This window comes from Elephas maximus, chromosome 18 (genome assembly GCF_024166365.1).
Source record: "Elephas maximus indicus isolate mEleMax1 chromosome 18, mEleMax1 primary haplotype, whole genome shotgun sequence".
Lineage (NCBI taxonomy): Eukaryota > Metazoa > Chordata > Mammalia > Proboscidea > Elephantidae > Elephas > Elephas maximus.
The window spans coordinates 67,377,609-67,403,371 of NC_064836.1; the positions used below are offsets into that span (position 1 = coordinate 67,377,609).

Sequence of the window (25,763 nt, forward strand, 5' to 3'; positions counted from 1 at the left end):
CACGCTGCCCCAGAAGCCAGACAAAAAAAAAGCTAAAATTTTCTTGACTTTATTTAAATGTAACACATGCTAGCTAGGGTAGATTACCTTCATAGAAACCTAAGCAAAAAATAAAAAAGCAAATTCAGTAGTAAGCTTTCTAAGCTAAAGCTATATTATATTCAGATTCAATTTAAGCTCTTAAAATGTAATTCTGAAATCCAACTGCCATGTTTCACAAATCTGTGTCTACCTTTTTTCTTCCTAGATTTTTTTTAGGTACCTGAGGAATGACATTTTTAGTTTCTTTATGATTGAAATTTCTGATTCCACTCTTGATGGCTTCTCTCTTCTATAACTAAAAATCCAACTCAGCCTAGCATACCAAAATCCATGATGACTAAAAAGAAAAGCCCCTGAAGGATTTAGTAAATATTCTACAGGAAATAATAATAAGAGTTGCAACTGAGGAGACCACAAGAACCAAGATGGTTTTCAATAAAAGGAGATATTGACTCTTATTTATTCAATGGTTATTTTAAAACAAGAGTGATTTGGTTCTTTCAATCCTATAAATAACCCTAGCGAAATCTTTTACAAATACAGAGGGATTTTAAAAAGTCATAGCATGGTCAACTTTCTGATTTAGAAACATAAAATTGAATCTTTAAACATAAGTTATAGAAGTAATCTCCCAAGGACGGTTTTCTTCAAAGTCACTTATAAATCAATTGTTCAGAACTCAGAAAGTGTTTTCCCATAAATATTTCTTTAAAAGATATTGCTTAAGTACCTAGGCAGACCCAGAAAAGCCTCTTTAACACAGAGTACATCCAAAGGATGTAAATTTTAATACAAAGAGGTCACAGCTTCCTTCAGAAAAAGAAATAACATGTTTTCCTCCCTCTACATAACTTGCCCTGGGGAAATTTTTTAAAGGGCTTTTTTTTTTTTTTTTGGCATCCACCCCTTTCTCCATGTTCTTTGGACAAGACCTCAGATAACCAATTTTTGCTGTCCTAAATCTCAGGTGGTGGCACTACCTCACCACTCCCTCCTACCCTAAACCTGTTGCCATCCAGCCAGTTCTGACTTATAGCAACCCTGTAGGACGAAGTAGAACTGCCTCACATGGTTTCTAAAGCTGTAATCTTTACCGAAGCAAACTATACATCTTTCTCTTACAGAGCAGCTAGTGGGTTTGAACCACTGACCTTTCAGTTAGCAGCCCAGCAGTTAACCAGTGTGCCACCAGGGCTCCTTCCTCCTACCCTAAACTAGGCCTTTTTGCACATTATAAACTCACCTCTAATGTGGGAGCTCTCCCCACACTAATCGAAGCTCTTGTTCTCTAAGTGCCACAGATCTTCACTGAACATAAACTAATTCATACTAAAATGTGACTCGCCAATGCTCTCCTAACTCCTCCAGTTGATTTTGCAAACCCTAATGATGGTTTTGTAAACCCAAATAGAATTTTCATACTGCAATTTCAGCTAGCAAACCAAAAAGAAGTGACAATATGCAGATAGTGTAGGTGAAGATATTCGGACCAAGGGACAATCATGAACGAAGAGGTCAACTCTGCTGTCATTGTGGCTCTCCTAGATTCTCATCTTTTGTCCCGTATGAACCCACTGCATTTCTAACAGCATCTAGTTTGTCTCAGAATAGCTTCTATCAACATAGATGTGAGGGAATACAGGCTTACAATGTTCCACTGTTTGTGAACCTCTGTCTTTTGTAAACCACTTTAAAAAAAAAACCAAACTCATTGTCATCGAGTCAATTCTGACTCATAGTGACCCTGTAGGATAGAGTAGAACTGCCCCATAGGAGCTCCTGGTGGATTCAAACTGCCGACCTTTTGGTTAGCAGCTGTAACACTTAACCACTATGCCACCAAGTTTTCTGTAAACCACTTAGCAGTGTGCATTTCCTGTAGAGCCATTTTACAGCTCAAGTCAGAGTTTTGGAGTAATAATTTCACAAGATTTCAGCTAAGCCTTCTATTTTTGTCATTCTGGTTTGAAAGAACACTGCCATTGCTTATAACTCATGGTTAGTGAACCAGGAAGTCTTTTTGACATACAGATGAACCGAACTTTCTGTACTTCATTTTAGAGCTTAAACTGTCATTATTTAATAGTGTTTATTGCTCCAGATTTGTGAGAAATCTCTGGAAGCTGCTTTATTTATTGTAGCTAACCCAGGCACCAAATTGTGAATTGGATCCTCTGTAGATGTTTCTTTGAGTGGCAAATAATTTTTATTAATTCTACTCAAGAATAGCAGCTTACCATCTACTGGGGTATAGTATTGTTTATCACTCACATTTAACATTTTCACAATGTTGAATCACCATAATTATCTGCTTTATACAAAGGAGTATTATATATTTTTTCTTCGAGAGAGAAAGCTTGCGGACAGTAGCTTATACTGTGGCCACAGACCTCAGATGGTCTGTAAGGCTGTTAGGCTGGTGAGCTAGACATTGATACGATTCCCTGATGAGGCTCTAAAAGGAAATATAACAGAAATCTGTATACGATATTTGACCCCCTTTGCCCCACTCTGCAGCAAAACTGGTAGACAAAGAGCCTCGTCCTCCAAAGTGGAGATGGCTGTAATTATGGTCAGGACTTCTGGTTCACTTGTAGTTTTTTCAGACTACAGTATATCTAACTTTCCATGATAAAAGCTTCGAGAAAATATTTTACTACTTAGTAAAAATTTGAAACACTTCACACCTTTAAAAATAAATAAATTCAGTTCAGTTAAATCCAGTGAATATCTATTGAATATGTACCGTATGCCAAACAAGGCCCTGGGTCTACAAGGATGTACAAAACAAATTATGCTTATTTCCCTCGGAGAGATTATGTTCAAACTACTGGAACAGACAGATAAGTACACATATGGTTGTAACCAATGTTAGTGTGGACAGGGTGCTTTGTGAACAATAAAGAGAGATGGTTGGCCCAGACTGATTCCTTCATTTACCTAACTAGCCCTCCCCTCCTTCACGTGTATTTCAGATCCTGCTGGCTATGACTTTAAAGTATATTTCCTCATTTTGCTCTGCCTACTTCTCCAGTCTCCCTGTCACTCTCCCTCTCACTAAACAAACTCCAGCCACAAGCACACAAACTCATTTGTTCTCAAGCACGCCAAACTCAAATTCTCCTGTAAACCGTTTGTACAGACTGTTCACAGGCTCCACCATGCCACTCTCTATCATATCACTCCATTTTATTTATTTTATAGTTTATCATTATTCAAATAATCTCATTTCTTTTTACTTGTTTATTTTCTCTCTCCTTGCCCACCATTAAATGTAGGTACAACTGGATCACGCCCATCTCTTTCTTGCTTCCCCCTTTGATGCCAGCAACTAGAGCAATGACCGGTCCCTAGTAGACATTGAGAGAAAGTTGTTTGATGTAATGAACTTGGGGGCTCAACAAGGGCCTCTTTTTATGATACTTATCATGAAAAAATTCTAGTGACCAAAGACTGGAAGGGCATTCCTGACATATGATAAAGCGTAAGCCAAACACATTGGACATGAAGTAACATGCTGAACACAAGTACTCTGACGTTGCAAGAATCTAAAAATTTGAAGTCAAATAAAGATATGACATTGGCGATATAAGGAAGAGTCAGATCTTTTTATTCATTCTGAGGACCCTGCAATTTATTTTGTCATTCAAGGTCATTGATAGTTTTAAGCAAGTGAGTGATGGAGTGGGATTTGTGTTTTCATAGGATTTGAATATATTTATTTGTTAAAAAGAAAAAAAAAAAACTTGTACACTTATGTGCTGGTTCCGAGGTGGCCTGGCACTCAAACCCCACATTTGTCCTAAGTTCAGGCAAAGCATTTGAGCTCAGTCTAAAAGGAATGGACCTCTGAGACACTAAATGTGTCTGCAGGGGGCAGTCCACTCATCAGAGCTTGAAAACCATTGTCAGTAGCTTGTGTCAGAGCAAAGACAATGTGACATGCTTGGCGACTGTTCAGATCTGTGCTCTCTGGATGTTATACTTGAGGGTTTGAAAAAGGGGTCTGAAAGAGCTCCGTAGCTTTGGGAAATAGCAGTAGTTAGTATGTATAGCTTTCAGAAACCACCTTCCCATCAGGTTGACCCTTCCTGTCAGTTAGAGGTTAAGCTCTATGTTTCTCAACAGTCAGGTTTAGAGAGCAAGGAAAGAGAAGAATGAAGACAAACTGAATTCTAGCTACTAAACTCTGATAGGTGGTGTGTAAATGTGCCACATTCACTCTCTTTCACTTGAATCTGCCTTCCTGGGAAGAAACCATATGTCATAAAAAAAAAAAAAAAAGATTCTGTTTCTTTTTGATTAATCTCCAGTAGGAAGCCCAAAGATATTAAATCTCATTGCTCTCACATTTTTCTCCTCCCCTTATAAACAATTCAATTCAATTCAATTTGAATTAATATTTATCGAGCACTGACACAATGCATGGCAGCATAATGGATGCTGTGATAGAACTGCTGCATAAAAGGGAAAAAAATTGTGCTCTATCTTATGAAAAGCAGGCAGTCTAGTTTATATAAGACAATAGGAGCAATAGTAACAGCAACCAGTGCACTACAAGATAATGTCAAAGATTATTTAATTCAGTCACCGCTTACTAACCATCCACCATATTCAAGGAAACCAACATGTCCTAAACCAAACTGGAGAAGGCTACATTGACAAGGACTAGAAAGACAAATATAGATTTTGTTTGAAAAAGACAGTTGCATCATTTGTAGAGAAATATATTTGTGCCATACTTCATATATGAATAAATGGGGCTATTCCTCTAGCCAGACATAGATAAATGGATCCTCATTTGTTTGTTTATATGGAGTATTCAGTTTGTTTGTTTCTGGTCTGGTGTCAGAAACATTTTAAACCTTGCTTCGTTAAGCTGAACGATGCTGCCCAAACTAACCCAGACCAGGCCATTGTGACAAAATTTGAGCCAACTCTTTTTCAGACAACTCCAATAAAAACAGGTTTTGGAATTAGTCTGACTGGGTTCGAATCCTGATTCCATCATTTATTAAGTCTTACTTTCTAAATCTCTTTGTCCTTCAGTTTGACCATCTATAAAACTGAGATAATAGCTATACTTACATCAAAGAATTGTTGCAAGAATTAAATGAGATAACACTTCCAAAGATCTTAGAACAGTGACTGATTTGTAGTAACTGTTTAATGAATGTTGGCTATTTTTTACCTCTAGAATAATGTGGCGGCAATTGAGGTTTGAGCTCCCAAAGAATGTAGAGCTATTTTCAGGGCTTCTCTCGCATCAAAACCACATTTTATAAATAGCGAATGGATGGAGGGAGGGAGGGATGGATGATGGATGGAAAGTGTAGGATATGGTAGGATAGGATAGGATAGACCAATAGATACAGAGATTGTCACAGCATGTTGAATTCCCTGGGAAACTGACTCTGAAAAGGAGACTTCCATGCAGGTATTTTACTGGGAAAACCTCTCAAGATCAACCCCCTGTATTCTTATAGCTTCTGGATATTTTTAAGGCTCATAGTTCTTAGCTAAGTCCCTCTCTGGGAATTTTCCTTGGCTAGAGAAAGCCATTTTGCCCAGGGTCATGATCTCTTTACTGGTGTAGCCTGCATCCAGTGATTGGTTGATATGGAAGTACAAGGGCCAAGCACCCTTGCCTCAATTTGGGTCAACTCCGAAGGGTCGTCCCAGATATAGAACTCCGCATGGAATGGACGAAGGCCTTTGTTGTGAATGTGATCCTGAAAGCATGTAATCAAGGATCAAGATTTAATGAAGTTAATAATTTTTACTGCTTTATCAATGATATTCTTAAATAAAACTACCTCCTTATCCTCTCTCTTTTTTTTTTTACTGAGTAGCAGAGAAGAATACGAGCATGCTAACACAGTCTGATATCCCTTCTGTGATTTGTGTTAAGTCTCCTGCAGTTTTATCTCTCAGTATCTATCGTACTACCAGTGCAAATATCAACATTGTATTAAAGGCAGATACACAACTTAGTGCTGTTATGAAAACAGTTTTGATCTCATGGAACCCCAAAAGAGTCGTGGGCCAGTAGCTTGGAAATTAATATACCACGTTGTATAACTGTCTTGGAAGAAGAACATCCAAAATGTTCCTTAAGAAGCAAGAATGGTGAGACTTCGTCTCATGTACTTTGGACATGTTATCAGGAGAGACCAGTCTCAGGAGAAGGACATCATGCTTTGTAAAGAAGCCAATCAGTGAAAAAGAGGAAGATCTTCAACAAGATGGATTTACACAGTGGCTGCAACAATGGGCTCAAGCATAACAACGATTGTGGGATGACACAGGGCCAGGCAGTATTTCGTTCTGTTGTACATAGAGTCGCTATGAGTCAGAACCAATTCGACACCTAACAACGGCAACAACATAGTCCCATGACTGAACATGGAGAAAGTAGTTTACAGTTTTTTCACACACCAAAACCTCTTTTTTTAATGATGTCACTTCTCATTACTAGACCTTGATTACTATGTTACTGATATGAAAGCAACTTATCCAAGTCTCTTCAAATGTTGGTGACAAGAATGTTCAAAATGATTTTAAAATATAACTTGCATAATAGCCCAAAAGTGGAAGTAATCAAAATGTGCATCAACTAATGAATGCATAAGCAAAATGAATAGAATATTATTTGGCAACAAACTAACGAGGTACTGATACATAATACAACATAGATGAAACTTGAAAGCATTACACTTTGTGAAAAAAGCCAGTCACAGAAGACCACATATTGTATGATTCCATTTATATGAAATGTCCAGAATAGGCAAATCTATAGATATAGGAAGTAGATTAGTGGTTGCCTAGGGCTGGTAAGAAGAGGTGAGGGAAAAATTAGGAGTGACTGCTAATGAGTATGGGGTTTCTCTTTAAAAAAGTTCTTAAACTGATTGTAGTGATGGTTGCACAACTACATGAATTTGCTAAAAACCGTTGAATTGTGCACTTTAAAAGGGTGAACTATATGATACATGAATCATATCTCGATAAAGCTATTAAAAAATAACTTGGAGCTTTGTGCGACCCTCAAAATAGATAGGAAATTAAATGTCATCCTGGTCTAAAGTAACTATTTCTCTTTCTGTATGTGGGAGCTTATGTTGCCAGTAAATTTTTCAGGAAAAGTGAGAAGAGACTTTCCTGACTGAATTAAATTACAAAAACAACATGCAATAATATTAATAAGAATAATAACAAGGTTTAATTAAATAAATATTATTAAAATAAATCAAGGGCTGTGCTGTGTTTTATATGTGATTCTCAGTGTAACGCCGAGTTAAATGATTCTGTTCCTATTGTATAGACAAGGGAACAGAGTTATTCTTTATGTTTCAGTTGGACCATTAACTTTTCCTACTATTTAGAAAGTCCTCACTGACATGAACTGTGACACCAGGCAACTTCCTTTCTTAATAGGTAAAAGAACTACCTCTTTAAATTTAGCATAATCCTTTCTAGGTCAGAATAACTTATGTTTTCAATTCTATTCAAAGGTTTTGAGATTCCTAATAGAAGAGAGGTAGGTAGGGAACATGGTAGAAGAGGCAGATCTCATCTAGTGGTGCTCTGTCTCAGAAGATGGATTAGAAACGTGAAGAGCTAATAATACCAAAGATTTTCTTTGCTAGGTTATCTTTTACTCATTAATTATACAGAAGAGCCTACTTAAATGGATTCCCTTGATGTAGAGCTTTTTTTTTTTTTTTTTTAAGTGAAGGTTCCTTTCCTTACTCTGCACTTGAGTTGGGAGATATTATCAAAGAGGTATCAGGGAGATAAGTTAATACAATAAGATAAAGTTTATTTCATTTGTAGTATAAGCTTATTCATTTAACTGGCCAATGAATCATCGTTGTATAGCAGATTAGGTCACTATGACAGAAAAGGAGCCAGAGCATCCCTGTTCTCTGGTTTTAAATCAGATACCCATGAAAACTTCTTTAAATTGCCAAATTTTTAAGATACTATTATTTGTGTTTCTACTACACTGTATAATATAATCCTTTTTTGTGTTTCTACTACACTGTATAATATAATCCTTTTTTTTAACTAGATATTCATTTTTATTGTCAATTTTAATAGACTTTACTGTAGGACCTCTGGTGGCACAGTTAAGTGCTTGGCTGCTAACCAAAAGGTTGGCAGTTTGAACCCATCAGCCACTCCTTTGGAGAAAGACGTGGCAATTTGTTTCTATAAAGATTTATAGCCTTGGAAACCCTATGGGGCAGTTCTATTCTGTCCTATAGGGTCACAATGAGTCAGAATAGACTTGACAGCACTGATTTAGTTTTTTTTGTTTGTTTTGTTTTTATTTTTTAGAGCAATTTTAGATTTATAGACAAATTGTGCAGAAAGTATAGCCAGTTCCCATACATCCCCTCCCCCTACACATCGTTTCTCCTGTTAACATCTTGCATTTCCATGATGCATTTGTTACAGTTCATGAAATATTATTGATACATTATTATTAACTTGAAACACTTACTGATGAAGGTAAAAGACTACAGCCTTCAATATGTATCACATCTGAATATAAAGAAAACAAGTATCCTTACAACTGGACCAATAAACAATATCATGATGAATGGTTAAGGATTTCATTCCTCTTAGAGCCACAATCAGCACCCATGGAAGCAGCAATCAAGAAATCAAATGACATATCACATTGGGCAATCTATGGCAAAATACCTTTTCAAAGTGTTAAAAGACAAAGATGTCACTTTGATAACTAAAGTGTGCCTGACCCAAACCATGGTCTCTTCCATCACCCCATATGATGTGAAAGCTGGACAATGAAAAAAGAAGACCAAAGAAGAATCGACGCATTTGAATTGTGAGGTTGGCAAAGAATATTGAATATACCGTGGACTGCCAGAAGAATGTAACCTGTCTTGGAGGAAGTACGACCAAAATACTCCTTAGAAGCAAAGGTGGCAAGATCTTATCTCTCTTACTTTGGACAGGTTATCAGAAGGGACCCTGGAGAAGGACACGATGCTCGGTAAAGTGGAAGGTCATCAAAAGAGAGGAAGACTCTCAATGCAATGGACTGACACAGTAGCTGCAACAATGGGCTCAAATATAGAGATGATTGTGAGGATGGCACAGGACCGAGCAGCGTTTTGTTCTGTTAAACGTGAGATTACTATGAGTAAGAGCCAAATGAATGGCACCTAACAATAATATGTATTAACTAAAGACCATAGTTTACAATAGCATTCATTCTTTGTGTGGTACAGTCCTATGTGTTTTTAGATACTCATTTTTAATATCATTCATAAACAAATGTTACCTGATGTGCAAAAAGGGACCCTGGTGGCACAGTGGTTGAGCATCTGGCTGCTAACTAAAAGATCAGCAGTTTGAATCCACCAGCTGCTCCTCAGAAACCCTATGGGACAGTTCTACTCTGTCCTATAAACCATCATTATTAGTCAAAATCAACTCCACAGCAGCGGGTTTTTTTGTTTTGGTTTGGTTTGGTTTGATGTGTAAAAACAACTTGAATTTTTTTCATGTTTTTCTGTAACTCTATTAAAGACAATATTACAATAACTGAGTAGTACAATATGCATTATTTTGCAATTTAATTTTTTTTTCTCTAATTTCAAGGATGCCATTTGTATCTGGTCTTGTTGATGCATACATCTTGCATGGATGATAACTGCATTTTTTCCCTTTAAAAAAATGAATTATTTTTAAATCAAAGTAGAGGGAATAAGATGGAAATGGCTCCTACATGTCGTTCACTGTGCCGGGTTCCTTAATCCTCTCAACCAAGAGCTAAAATATTCTAATAGCCTCATCCCTTTTTCGGTCAACTGTCAACAGCTTCCTTTCTATTTATTCTATATAATGTAAGAATGAAAAAATGTAGTTATTTTCTATTGATTATGTTTGGTTTTGATTTCACTTTTTTGTCTTTACCTTTCAACTTCCCTAAACTCACTTCTTGTCCATGCAGTCAGCTTTTCTTTTGTCTGAGTTACCTGAACTACTATTTTCACCAGGTATCTCATGAAATACTACACAAGCCTTCATCCAATTCAGTGCTGCCCTTCTGCCCACTGGTCTGGCTGGTTCAATGCTCTGCTCACAGCTATGGAAAGTGGTTTCTATTTTCTTGGGAGCCTTTGTTCTTACCTTATTTCACTTTAGTTCCTTTATTACCAAAATTGTTTGAAATATTTTTTTCTGAAACTTAATTTTGTTGGTTTCTTTTAACGCTTTGTTCTATCCTTTATGCTCCCTGATCACTCCCAGCTATATTTTCTCTTCTTTTTAATGTCAAACTAATTCTTATGTTTCTTTACAAGCAAAGTCAATGGTCAGCAAACTCGATTCTTCCCTTCATTGGATACAGTAAAACAGACTCAAGGGTTTTATTTAATATTACACACAGACACAGTAGTAAAATGTCAGTTGCCATCAACTTGATTTCAACTCATGGTATCCCCGTGTGTATTAGGATACAACTGAGCTGTGGAGGATTTTCAATGGCTAATTTTTCGTTCTGTTATACATGAGGTTCCTATGAGTCAGAGCCAACTCAAGAGCAGAAGTAGACTGGAGAAGTACATCTCCAGGCCTTTCTTCTAAGGCATTTTTGGGTGGACTCAAACTGCCAAACTTTTGGTTAGTAGCTGAGCCTGTTAACCGTTTGCACTACCCAGGGATTCCACACACACACACACACAAATACATTAAAATCAATTAATTTAGACACTTGTGATTCTCTTGCAGAAACACGATGGCCATTTCACAGTCATCCAGTTGGTTGGTATGCTCCGAGGCATTGCGTCTGGTATGAAGTATCTTTCTGATATGGGTTATGTTCATCGGGATCTAGCCGCTCGGAATATATTGGTCAACAGCAACTTAGTGTGCAAAGTTTCAGATTTTGGTCTCTCCCGGGTGCTGGAAGATGATCCAGAAGCTGCTTATACAACAACTGTAAGTTTATATGTTCTTTTCTGATATAGATTGTTTACACTTACTATTTTTAATGTTTTTATAGTGATTCTATTTTTGATTTCTTAATTTTCTATTTTCGTTCCCCTAATTCAACATTGTTATTTAATTGAGACATATTTGCCTTATCTAAGTGCCTAGTTTTTAAAAAATTATTTTTTTCTAATTATAAGTTTTTTTTTTTTAACTGTACTTTAGGTGAAAGTTTACAGAGCAAATTAGTTTCTCATTAAACTATAGACAAATTGTTTTATGACATTAGCTGCCAACCCCTCAAAGTGTCAACACTCTCCCCTTCTCCACCCAGGTTCCCTGTTTCTATTCATCCAGTTTTCCTGATCCTACCTGACCTCTTGTCATTGCTTATGGGCTGGTGTGCCCATCTAGTCTTGTATACATGTTTGAACTACAAAGCACGTTCCTCATGTGTGTTAAGGTTTGCCCTATAAACCTGACTAATCTTTAACTGGAGTGTGTACTTCAGTACTGAGTTAAAAGTGCATCCAGGGGCCATACTCTTGGGGTTTCTCCAGTGTCTGTCAGACCAGCAAGTCTGATTTTTTTTTTTCATGAATTTGAATTTTGTTCTATGTTTTTCTCCCACTCTGTTCAGGACCCTCTATCATGATCCCCGTCAGAGCAATCAGTGGTGGTAGCCAGCCACCTACTTGTTCTGTGCTCACTCTGGTGGAGGTTGTGGTTGTTGTAGTCCATTAGTCCTCTGGACTAATCTTTCTCTCATGTCTTTGGTGTTCTTCATTCCCCTTTGCTCCAGCAGGGATGGGACCAGTAGATATATCTTAGATGGCCGCTGGCAGGCTTTTAAGACCCCAGACACTACTTACCACAGCTGATGTAGAATATTCTCTTTATAAACTGTGTTATGCCAATTGAGCTAGATGTCCCCTGGGACCATGTACCCCAACCCTCAGCCCATTAACTCAGTAACTCAAGGAGTTTGGATATGTCTATGAAGCTTCTGTGACAGCCTCGGTCAAGTTGTGCTGACTTCCCCAGTATTGTATACTGTCTTCCCCTTCACCAAAGTTACCACTTATCTATGGTCTAGTTAGTGTGTTTCCCTCCTCATCCCTCCCCTTCCTTGTAACCATCAAAGATTGTTACTTCTGTGTGTAAACCTTTTCATGAGTTTTATAATAGTGGTCTCATACAATATTTGTCCTTCTGTGATTGACTTATTTCACTCAGCATAATGCTCTCCAGATTCATCCATGTTGTGAGATGTTTCACAGATTCATCATTGTTGTTTTATTGTTGCATAGTGTTCCACTATGTGTATGTACCATAGTTTGTCCATTCATCTGTTGATGGGCACTTAGATCACTTCCATCTTTTTGCTATTATGAATAATGCTGCCATAAACATGGGTGTGTATATGTTTATTCCTGTGACGGTTCTTATTTCTCCAGGATATATTCCTAGGAGTGGGATTGCTGGATCTTATGGTATTTCTATTTATAGCTTTTCAAAGAAGCACCATATCATTTTCCAAAATGACTGCACTATTTTGTATTTCCACCAGCAGTGCCTATCATTTGTTATTTTCATAGTTTTTTTGTTTGTTTTTGTGTTATTAATTAGTGCCAGTAATGTCAGTGTGAGTTGGTATCTCACTGTAGTTTTGATTGCCATTTCTCTAATGGCTAGTGATCTGGAGCATTATCTCATGTGTCTGCTCACAGATTGAATGTCTTCTTTGGTCAAGTGTTCATATGCTTTGCCCCTTTTTTAACTGAATTATTTGTCTTTTTTGTTGTAGAGGCGTTGGATTTTCCTGTAGATTTCAGAGATAGGCCTTTGTCAGATATGACATAGCCAAAAATATTTTCCCAGTCTGTCTTCTTTTGGTGAAGTCTTTTCATGAGCCATAAGTGTTTAATTTTTAGGCGATTCCAGTTATCTAGTTTATCTTCTGGTGTTTGTGTATGTTAGTTTTTGTTTGTATCCTGTTTATGCCGTATATTAGGGCTACTAGTGTTGGCTCTATTTTTTCTTCCATGATCTTTATAGTTTTGGGTTTTATATTTAGGTCTTCTCTCCATTTTGAATTAGTTTTTGTGTATGGTGTGAGGTATGGATCCTGTTTCATTTTTTTACAAATGAACATCTAGTTTTGCCAGTACCATTTGTTATAAAAGTCTGTCTTTCCCCCCATTTTATGGACTTTGGGCTTTTGTCAAAGATCAGGTGACTGTAGGTGGGTGGATTTACATCTGGGCTCTCGATCCTGTTCCATTGGTTAATGTGTCTGTCATTGTACCAGCACCAGGCGGATTATGAAATGAGCTTTTTTTTCTTCACAACAGTCATTATGAAATGATCTGAATATTCATACACAAAAATTAACAAGATCAATTTTTCTGGAGATATATCAGTACACCATAAACCTTTTTTCCAAATAACATTTGGGGAAAATGTGAATAAGAATAAAAGACTAAATTTTTAGAACCAAACTATTATCTGTATACAAGATGATCTCAGCTTGACTCATGAATAGTTTAAATATTCCTGAATGCCCTGAAAACTAATTCATTCCACTGATGTCTTTGCTTATTGTTTTGAGAAATTCAGTCCAAAAATCTCTCTTAAGCAATCTGAAAGTTACTAATTTGTAAAATTATACTATATTCTGGTATTTGTTAACAAAATCTTCACAAGTGATTAATTTGACAGCTGCAAAGAAAAATAAGTCAGTAAAACTCTGCAAGATTTTTTATTCTGTTTTTTTTTAACCATATACATAATTTTAAAAGAGCCAAAACCATTATTTAGTTTCCTTTTATTTCATTTGCTTTGAGACTTTTTCTGAAACTTCACTATGTTCATTTACTCCAGGGTGAATGAAAGTTTAGTATTTTGAATAAAATATTTTATGCCTTTGCTATGTTTACTTTATAGAAATGCTCTATATTAATTCATCAGTTGTATTTTCACTAATTTCTCTGACAAAGAATCAAAGTTCTAAGGAAAATAAATTAACTTTCAGAGTGTGATGTATAAGGTGGTAGTACCTATTGATCTTTTAATTTGACCGGAGAACTTTATAAAACAAAGTCTATCACATTTGAAAATAAATTGTCCATCATAGAAAAACCAGTATTTTCAACTCCATTTTCTGATTGAAAAATGTCATCATTATTTTCACATTTTTCAAGACCTTTATTTTATTTCCTTTTATTTTTGCATATGTATAACTTGAAATACCTTTTGAAGCTATAGAACCCTGCATATAAGAGTTTTCTGTTAAGCTAATTGTTTCCAATTCTGGAGAATGGTGTTTTCGCTGGCTGATTATTGGAAATATAGGCCTTTCTTCGCACTCCTTCTTAGTCTGGAAGCTTCACTGAAACCTCTTCAGCATCATAGCAACATGCAAGCCTCCACTGACTGATGAGTGTGGCTGCACGTGAGGTGCACTGGGCAGAAATCAAACCTGGGTCTCCCATATGGAAGGCAAGAATTCAAGCGGAGGTCTGGAGAAGGCTTCACAAAACGATAAAACTGGAACCAGCCCTTAAAAGGTTTCATTAGGCAAATAGTTGGGAGAAAGTGGTCCAGACACAGGAAACAGAAAAGACATGGAAATGCAGAGAAGTGAATGGCATGTTGATGGAAAGGTGAAAAGTTTGGAATTGAGATGAGAGGTCGTGGAGGGGCCAAGTTCCTTAGAAATAATTTTGAGGGTATTTAAAAGGCCTTTCAAGACATTTGAAGGTTTTTTTATAGCAGTTAAGAGACAGAATTGATTGATTTAAATAGGGGATAACAAATGCAGACCCATGTCTTAGAAGATATTATTGTCAAGAGTATGGAAGAAAGACTGAAGGACAGAAGGACTGACAGTAGGCAAACGAGTTAGGGTATCATCACTATAGACCAGGAAGTCCATATGGCTTTAATTTGGGCAATGACAGTGGGAATGAGGCAGAGGGGTGAGAATTGAAAATCAGCATGAATGCATAATTTATAAGAGTTGGTAACTAATTAAATATGAATTATAAGGAAGAAGGAAGATTTAGATATGATGACAGTATTTCTAGATTAAACAACCAGCTGAATGGAGATGCTATTAATCAAGACAGAGGATCCCTGCTAGAGATGGCCTAGCTAAGGGCATTAGATTACGAGGCAAAATTATAACGAAGGGTCATGGGCGCTGTGTCTCAATGTCATCAAGATAATGCCAAAGTGAGCATTGGCATTCTGTGGAAATTTTGTGTAAAACTTTTAGAGCTTTATGTGAATATACTTAGTCCCCAAATACATTTTCTATCTCCTTCTAAAAGGAAGGAGACGGTAGAAAATTTTACTGCCTAGTGAAGATATACCTCAAATCAAGCAAACTCATAATAAAATATAATAAAGGGGAAGAGTCATTTATATGAAAAGAATTCTCTGTTTTATAAAAACCTTACCTGAGAACAACTTTAAAGAGAAAGTTTCCTGGCTCTTGGGAACTTAATATTACTTGATATAAAAAAAAAAAAAGCATGATTCAACTTTTCAAGGTTTTATGTATAACTTTCTTGGAAAGTATCTTTTACCTTAAATAATTTTGATTTTTTTCTCCTGCTGTGTAAGTATAGTTAGTATTTACTTAATGTTTATAAATGTTTTTAGAATATGTATTAGAAGGATTTGGAGAAAATAGAGGCTCTGATGGGTTTAAAAACAGGGAGATATCATGTTTGTTTGTTTCATAATCTCCAAGAATATAATCCTTAGAACAGTGTGCTACAAGGAAACTATACCTTCCTAATTAACATAGGCAAAAAAAAAAAGAGCAAGCAAACCCATTGCCGTCAAGTCGATTTCAACTCATAGCCACCCCATGTGTTACAGAGGAGAACTGGTTTATAGGATTTTCTTGGCTGTCATCTTTACAGAAGGAAACCTGGTGGTGAAGTGGTTAAAGCACTAGGCTGCTAACGGAAGGTCAGCAGTTTGAACTCACCAGCTGTTCCACAGGAGACAGATGTGGCAGTGTGCTTCCATAAAGATCACAGCCTTGGAAACCCTATGGGGCAGTTCTGCTCCTTCTGGCAGGGTTCCTATGAGCTGGAATCAACTCAACAGCAACAGATTTGGGGTTTTTTTTGTTTGTTTGTTTAAATCTTACAAAAGCAGATCACCAGGCCTTTGTTCCACAGCACAGCTGGGTGGGTTCAAACCATCAACCTTTACGTTAGTAGTTGATTGCAAACCATTTGTGCCACCCAGGGACCATAATCAACATGGAGAAAAATAAATAGACATTTTCTATCAAGATGACTTGGCCAATTTACAGACAAACCTATCATGGCAAAGAGCAGTCAAAACTGGTTAAAGAAGATAGGCTGGAAAGATAGAGGGACCATCGTGAGCCCAGTACTGACTATGGTACTGAACTGGTCAGTGTGAGGCCAGTGAGCAAAATGACCATTGGAGCCAGAGTAGCCAGATTCTGAAAGAGACATGAAAGAGATTACCCTGCCAACAATGAGTGCATCTTTTAGAGTTCTATTTATAAACCACGTGCAGGTAGTACATAGGAATGTACTATCTATATTGTAAACTACCCTAAAGTAAATAGATGGATGAGATTTACAACAAAACATAAGCAAAAATTCTAATATTTTCTTCCTATAACTGAAGAGTGTTTTGCACACCATGCTTTAGGTTTAAGACTATTCATTCAGTATATACTTCACACAGGTTATTACGGAGCTACCCTATTTCAGACCTCATTCCTTTGAGGGCCAATAGCCACAAATAAAGGGATTCTTGAGAACAGATGAATGCCTACTCAGAGACAGGGCCAAGAGAAATCAAATATGGCACAGAATCATAAAACCCACAAACGGGCAGACATCAGGAATGGATGATAAAACAGGAAGGGCAACAATAGGAACAGAGGATTTTTCTGGTAAGGCATTCAGGCCCTGTACTAAATACTATCATGCCATGCCAAAGACACCTTAAGAACTGATTATGGCAAGAAAACCAAGAGATTGTGCATTGTGGAACAAAGATGTTGTTGTTAGGTGCCATCGAGTCGGTTCCGACTCACAGCAACCCTATGCACAACAGAACGAAACACTGCCCAGTCCTGCGCCATCCTTACAATCGTTGTTATGCTTGAGCTTATTGTTGCAGCCACTGTGTCAATACACCTTTTTGAGGGTCTTCCTCTTTTCCGCTGACCATGTACTCTGCCAAGCATGATGTCTTTCTCCAGGGACTCATCCATCCTGACAACATGTCCAAAGTATGTAAGACGCAGTCTCGCCATCCTTGCCTCTAAGGAGCATTCTGGTCGCACTTCTTCCAAGACAGAGTTGTTCGTTCTTTTGGCAGTCCTTCGTATATTCAATATTCTTCACCAACACCACAATTCAAAGGCGTCAACTCTTCTTCGATCTTACTGATTCATTGTCCAGCTTTCACATGCATATGATGTGATCGAAAATACCATGGCTTGGGTCAGGCGCACCTTAGTCTTCAGGGTGACATCTTTGCTGTTCAACACTTTGAAGAGGTTCTTTGCAGCAGATTTGCCCAATGCAATGCGTCTTTTGATTTCTTGACTGCTGCTTTCATAGCTGTTGATTGTGGATCCAAGTAAAATGAAATCCTTGACAACTTCAATCTTTTCTCTGTTTATCATGATGTTGCTAATAGGTCTAGTTGTGAGGATTTTTGTTTTCTTTATGTTGAGATGTAATCCATACTGAAGGCTGTGGTCTTTGATCTTCATTAGTAAGTGCTTCAAGTCCTCTTCACTTTCAGCAAGCAAGGTTGTGTTATCTGCATAATACAGGTGCTGAATGAGTCTTCCTCCAATCCTGATGTCCCATTCTTCTTCATATAGTCCAGCTTCTCCTATTATTTGTTCAGCATACAGATTAAATAGGTATGCTGAAAGAATACAACCCTGACACACACCTTTCCTGACTTTAAACCAATCAGTATCCCCTTGTTCTGTCCGAACAACTGCCTCCTGATCTATGTAAAGGTTCCTCATGAGCACGATTAAGTGTTCTGGAATTCCCATTCTTTGCAGTGTTATCCATACTTTGTTATGATCCACACAGTCAAATGCCTTTGCATAGTCAATAAAACACAGGTAAACATCCTTCTGGTATTCTCTGCTTTCAGCCAGGATCCATCTGACATCAGCAATGATATCCCTGGTTCCACATCATCTTCTGAAACTGGCCTGAATTTCTGGCAGTCCCCTGTCAATATACTGCTGCAGCCGTTTTTGAATGATCCTCAGCAGAATTTTGCTTGCGTGTGATATTAATGATATTGTTCTACAATTTCCACATTTGGTTTGGATCACCTTTCTTGGGAATAGGCATAAATATGGATCTCTTCCAGTCAGTTGGCCAGGAAGCTGTCTTCCATATTTCTTAGCATGGACGAGTGAGCACCTCCAGTGCTGCATCCATTTGTTGAAACATCTCAATTGATATTCCACCAATTCCTGGAGCCTTGTTTTTCACTAATGCCTTCAGAGCAGCTTGGATTTCTTCCTTCGGTACGTTCAGTTCCTGATCATATGCTACCTCTTGAAATGGTTGAATATCGACTAATTCTTTTTGGTATAATGACTCTGTGTATTCCTTCCATCTTCTTTTGATGCTTCCTGCGTCATTTAATATTTTCGCCATGGAATCCTTCACTATTGCAGCTCGAGGCTTGAATTTTTTCTTCAGTTCTTTCAGCTTGAGAAATGCCGAGTGTGTTCTTCCCTTTTGGTTTTCCATCTCCAGCTCTTTGCACATGTCATTATAATACTTTACTTTGTCTTCTCGAGAGGCCCTTTGAAATTTTCTGTTCAGTTCTTTTACTTCATCAATTCTTCCTTTTGCTTTAGCTGCTCAACACTCAAGAGCAAGTTCCAGAGTCTCCTATGACATCCATCTTGGTCTTTTCTTTCTTTCCTGTCTTTTCAGTGACCTCTGGCTTTCTTCATGGATGATGTCCTTGATGTCATTCCACAACTCGTCTGGTCTGCAGTCACTAGTGCTCAATGCATCAAATCTATTCTTCAGATGGTCTCTAAATTCAATGGTATATACTCAAGGTCATATTTTGGCTCTCGTGGACTTGCTCTGATTTTCTTCAGTTTCAGTTTAAACTTGCATATGAGCAATTGATGGTCTGTTCCACAGTCGCCCCCTGGCCTTGTTCTGACTGCTGATATTGAGCTTTTCCACCATCTCTTTCCACAGACATAGTCAATTTGATTTCTGTGTGTTCCATCTGGCAAGGTCCATGTGTACAGTCGCCGCTTATGTTGGTGAAAGAAGGTATTTGCAATGAAGAAGTCATTGGTATTACAAAATTCTATCATTCAATCTCCAGCATTGTTTCTATCACCAAGGCCATATTTTCCAACTACTGATCCTTCTTCTTCATTTCCAACTTTCGCATTCCAATCGCCAGTAATTATCAATGCATCTTGATTGCGTGTTCGATCAATTTCAGCCTGCAGAAGCTGATAAAAATCTTCTATCTCTTCATCTTTGGCCCTAGTGGTTGCTGCGTAAATTTGAATAATAGCTGTGTTCACCGGTCTTCCTTGTAGGCGTATGGATATTATCCTATCACTGACAGCGTTGTACTTCAGGATAGATCTTGAAATGTTCTTTTTGACGACGAATGAAACACCATTGCTCTTCGAGTGGTCATTCCCTGCGTAGTAGACTATATGATTGTCTGACTCAAAATGGCCAATACCAGTCCATTTCAGCTCACTAATGCCTAGGATATCGATGTTTATGCGTTCCATTTCATTTTTGATGATTTCCAATTTTCCTAGATTCATACTTCGTACGTTCCAGGCTCCAATTATTAATGGATGTTTTTAGCTGTTTCTTCTCATTTTGAGTCGTGCCACATGAGCAAATGAAGGTCCCGAAATCTTTACTCCATCCATGTCATTAAGGTCGACTCTAAGGAGGCAGTTCTTCCCCAGTCATCTTTTGAGTGCCTTCCAACCTGGGGGGCTCATCTTCCAGCACTACATCAGACAATGTTCTGCTGCTATTCATAAGGTTTTCACTGGCTAATGCTTTTCAGAAGTAGACTGCCGGGTCCTTCTTCCTAGTCTGTCTTAGTCTGGAAGGTCAGCTGAAACCTGTCCTCCATGGTTGACCCTGGTGGTATCTGAATACCGGTGGCATAGCTTCCAGCATCACAGCAACATGCAAGCCCCCACAATATGATAAACTGACAGACACATGGGAGCAAAGACAGAAGGGTAGAAAATGCACAAAAATACTATCTAGCCGAGGCACAGGGACTTGCTTTTATGAGCCAATTCCATGAAGAGCTTACCAGGCATTTAGTGTGCAGCATTGGTGACTGGGCATGAACTGCACTTAACTACACATGTATAATTAGTGGTATGTGGCTAAATTAATCTGCATAAAATTTACTGAGAGTTTGGGTTGTTTTCATTAATTACATGTTCTCCCGCCAGGTGATAATTTAGGTGTTAAGAATTCACTTCTTTTTCTAAATCTGACACATATTCACATAGACAACCATTTTACAACTAGTTCCAGAATAGGAACTCTTTCTTATTTGAATATCACTAAGCAACTCAGTCTTATGCTTACACTGAAAATGTTAAGCCTCTTTGCTCTCAGTTTTGGAAATAGGGTCCTGTTGAACTAAAAAGACTATTAAAAGATATCATGGTTCACACTCATCTGTTTTAAGAGATAAGTTTTATTTAAAATATAAGCACAGTAACAGCCAGATTTTTTTTTTAAATTATGAGTAACTTCGTTTTTTACATTTTAAAGATCAAAGTAAAATGGAAGAATCATGTATCACACTACCTACTAAAAATCTTATGATTCATTGATTCTAACTTTAAATTATGTTCATTTGTGTTATCCATGATAAATCTGGATTTTCTTCTTTAATTGTTGGAAGCTATTCCATAGAAGTACGTTCTTTGTGAAAATCCTAGAGCCGAATTATTGACAACATAATTTGCATTATCATGGCTCTGTTATCTTAATTCTATTTACTTTTCATTCACAGAACCCCTTCTAAGCTCAAACTCTTAACCACCCCTATTCTATGTAAGATCTGGAAAAAGTCATATGTAATGTCTGTATAAGAAGGAATGATCTATATGCAACACAGAGATAATTTATAGCAAATATTGTAGCAGCATCGTGGGGCATATTTACATGTGAATTTCAAAGTTGGGGAAAGATCTGAGCAATCTCCCTCATTTATCTAATTCAAGTCTTTATAAATTGGCTTATTTCTTGAAGCAAACTTCTAAATCTTGACACATGTCCAGTTTCATGTGTAAATATTTTTTAATAAATATTTTAACACAAGTGAGATAAAAATTATTTTAGATCATTTACTCTCCTGTCTTTAAATACTCTAATTTAACATGAGTAATTGAGATTTGCCTGGAGATCTTCCTTAACATTCCAGTAAAATTTTCAGAATTTTACTCATTTTGTCTCCTTTAAATAAAAGAGTTGCTGTAAAAAGTTACTTGGTGAGAACATTTTTTTTTAAGACTTTAGCTAAAATCTTGTTACATCTGATCCACTGAATGAGAGACTTTGTACTGAGAAATATTTCTGATTTCTTGGATTTGAAAGAATAAAACTTTATCCTTTGAAATCTTACCATAGGATTCTCTGTTCAAGTCACTAACGGTGGGATTGACACTGCACTAAGATCTAATACGTACTGAACTCATCTTACACTGTCTACCCTAGTTGAACCAGGACCAAGCTGAAGAAATTAATCTTCAATTGTTCCTTCAGGTTTAGCCAAGCTAAAAATGGAGGGGCTATGACAGACTTGAAAACAAAGGTAGGCTCTTAGATAAACTCGTTGCTGAGTCAATTTCAACTCATAGTGACCTTATAGGACAGACTGGAACTGCCCCATAGGGTTGCCAAGGCTGTAATCTTCACCAAAGCAAACTGCCATATCTTTCTCCAGGAAAGTTGGTGGTGGGTTCAAACCACCAACCTTTCCATTAGCAACGGAGCACTTAACCACTGTGCCACCAGGGCTCCTAGATCCCTAGATAGAGGGCTGAAGCCTACTAGTCCTAATGCCCCACTAAAAAAAACTATAACATCCCAGCAAAGGTAAAATATAAGTACAGATTCCTACATAGAATTCACTGCAGAAGTCAAGTAAAGGAAATGACAGATACTTTTTGGCAAACCTAAAATCAGCAGCCTGGGTACCAAGAAAAGAAAAAAAAAAAAAGTGAGAAAAATAACAATGTTATCAGAATGCTGCAGTGTGAAGATTTAAATAACTTTTTGCTCAGTAAAAAGGTGGTGAGCAAATGAACCTTGGAAAAGTGAAAACCAATAATATTCAGGCTACATGAGCCAAATTCATCATCAAGAAAGGAGTTCTATTATCTGGGAAAAATAACAAAAGGACTCTTCACCAAAAAAAAAAAAAAAAAAAAGAGTTCTCAGTAGATACTATGACAGCAGCCAAACAAAATAATGCAAATGAATTGACCATTATAATCAGCAGAAGAGGAAGAAATAGATGTGTCAATATCAGGTTGCAAAGGGAAAAAGTGCCCTCGAATCAAGTATTTAATAGATTAATTGATGAGAAATAAATCTGATAGTTTTTATCTACCTTTTTCAAGATAAGTTTTTTGTAAAGAATAATCTAATGATGTAACATATAAAAGCTATATTCTCAGAAATTAGTGGTCTATACAACTTGAGTCAAAATAACAGGAAGCAAATTGACAACAGTGGAGAATAAAGGACAACAAAGCTTTATGCTGAACCAGAGAGAGCGCGTGCTAAATGCAAAGCAAGAATCTTGCCTGATAACTGTTCAAGAGGCGAATGTTATGTCCACAAGCTTGGATCACAAGCTGAGAGACCCAAAATCATAAAGGCTATTGTCTGGACCGGTGTTTCAGAAGGGCACAAACGTTAATGCTCAGATACCATTTCAGTGAAAGGTACCACTGGGATGAACTGACAGTGGCAGCTCTTGATCATGAGAGGGAAATGGGAATCAATAACGATACCAGATGAAGCTAATTTCTACAGAACCATTCCCTGAAAAGTCCTCATCTCTGAAGCTTAGGAAAGCTTGGTGATAATTACAGATAACCTCTTTGTAGTAAAACAAAGGAAAAGGAGTTGATGATTATCATACACAGAGTACAAAATAGCTGAACAAATAGATAGCTCTCTCAGTAATCTTGAAGATAAGGAGAACCATCTATCTCAAAGTTGCATGTACCATTGGGAACCCAAAGCCATGCTTTGGGAAAGGCTCCATCTTCCATTAGTGCAAAGGGTGTACAAAACCACCTTCTTTAGGTGTAAGCCCTGTGTCTTTTTGGTAGCTCATAAAGAAAATGAACCTAATGCCTTGGACCTGGGAAGGCATTACTGAGAACCAGAGACCTGTAAGAAATTCCAGATTTCTTGTTAAGTGTTCAAGGTTTTGTGCGTGACTTACAAGTACTTGTTCTTTCTTTGTTTTATTTTGTTTCCTAATGTAATATATCCCCTTAGGTTTGTGTAAAATCCTAGACAGCAGGAAATTTGTCTTTTAAATTTTGAAGGTTTCCCAGCACCCAGAAGAATATACTAGTTACTGGCTGCTTCATTAATTGTTGATAATAAAATCAATAAGAAAAAGGAGGTAGAAAGAGATTGAAATTACAAGATCATTACCTTTGGTAATATTACATCCATGTCTTCTCTTTTATCACTGGTACTCACAGCCCACCAAATAAGTAAACCTAAAATAATCCTCAATATATTGTAAAGAGATGAAAAATTTTTCAAAAGAAAGCAGTTAATGTAATAAATGTTGAAGCACTTGTAAGGATGGGTCAGGATATTCACAAGCAGAGGGGAAAATAAAGTATAAAGCCTCTCAAATGCTTTGAGCACAAAAAGATGCCAACAGCATGGATACGATCCAAGACAAACGGTTCATAAAATCACAGAATCCATAATATTTTAATACCTGAAAACATCTGAAATGCATCCAGCCCTTTAACCTAAATGCTAATCAGTGGGGAATAATCAAATGCCAGTCACAAGTCTCAGGATGTTCAACGCACACCTGGATGATGAACCAAAACCACAGGAAATACCAAGTGCTGTTTGTTTTTGCGCTGACAACATTCAACACTGTCTAATTCAGAGTTACTCATCCTGCTCTAAATGATTTTAGAACAAACCCAGGCTAAACTGATTTACCGGAAAGATCAATCAACAAACGCCCAGCAAATAGAGAGCACAGGGCTCATTGATTGGACTCTTGTGCAGAAAAAAGACAACGGGACAGAATGTACACAAAGCCCCCGACTTCAGACCTAGAGTTTCAAAGGTACCTCCTGAGAAATTAAGTCATTACTAATGCTTAATTGCTATTTTAATCTCTCTAATGTCAAAGGAATGCTGCTTTTCCTGTGACAGTAAAAAAATTGGAAAGAAAAACATAATAAATACGGGATAAATCGGATGAAAGCTCAGTGGAAAAGCTTACTGCTTTTCAGTGTAAAGAGCCTTACATCACTGACAAATAAATTGAAAAAAATTATCAGTTATTTATGCTGCTTGTGGCCAACTCTGTTAGATGCCTCCAAACTTCCCCTGTCATTCCTTCTTTGCTAATAAGATCTGTAAATCTATATGTTTGCCATGAGTCCAGGTCCAGAAAATCATCAGAAGAGATCCATTTTTGTGCCCATTCCAAAGGAAGGTGATCCAAAGGAATGTGGAAATTATCAAACAATAGCATTAATATTACACACAAGTAAAATTATGCTGAAGATGTTCAAAAACAGTTGCAACAGTACATCGACAGGAAACTGCCAGAAATTCAAGCCCTAATCAGAAGAGGACATGGAAAGAGGAATATTATTGCTGATGTCAGATGGATCTTGGCTGAAAGCAGAGAATACCAGAAAGATGTTTACCTGTGTGTCATGGTTTGAATTATGTCCCCCAAAAAATGTGTATATCAATTTGGCTGGGCCATGATTCCAGGTATTGTGTGATTTTCCTATATGTTGTAAATCCTGCCTCTGTTATGTTAATGAGGGAGGAGGGCCAGCAGTTGTGTTAGTGAGGCAGGACTCAGTCTACAAGACTGGATTGTGTCTTGAGGCAATCTCTTGAGATATAGAAGAAAGAAGTGCGCAGAGAGACAGGGGGACCTCATACCACCAAGAAAGCAGCACCAGGAGCAGAGCACATCCATCGGACCCAGGGTCCCTGCACTTGAGAAGCTCCTTCCTTCCTGGGGATTGAAGACAAGGACCTTCCTCCAGAGCCAATAGAGAGAGAAAGCTTTCCCCTGGAGTCAACACCCTGAATTTGGACTTTTAGCCTACTTTACTGTGAGAAAATAAATTTCTCTTTGTTAAAGCCATCCACTTGTGGTATTTCTGTTCTAGCAGCACTAGACGACTAAGACACTGTGTTCTATTGACTATGCAAAGGCATTCAACTGTGTGGATCGTAATGAATTATGGATAACACTGCGCAGAATGGAAATTCCAGAACACTTAATTGTGCTCATGCACAACGTGTACACAGACCAAGAGGCAGCCATTCAAAGAGAACAAGGAGGTAACTGCATGGTTTAAAATAAAAAAATGTCTGTGTCAGGGTTGTATCCTTTCACTATACTTATTCAATATGTATGATGAGCAA

General features: G+C 37.4%; 1 protein-coding gene across 1 annotated transcript in view; it reads left to right on the forward strand.

Annotated features, from left to right (window-relative positions):
- EPHA6 (EPH receptor A6) overlaps positions 1-25,763 on the forward strand; it is a 1,119,052-nt gene that overhangs the window by 981,726 nt on the left and 111,563 nt on the right. The window contains 1 exon segment of the mRNA XM_049857907.1: positions 10,810-11,019. Coding sequence (XP_049713864.1) covers positions 10,810-11,019 — 210 coding nt within the window.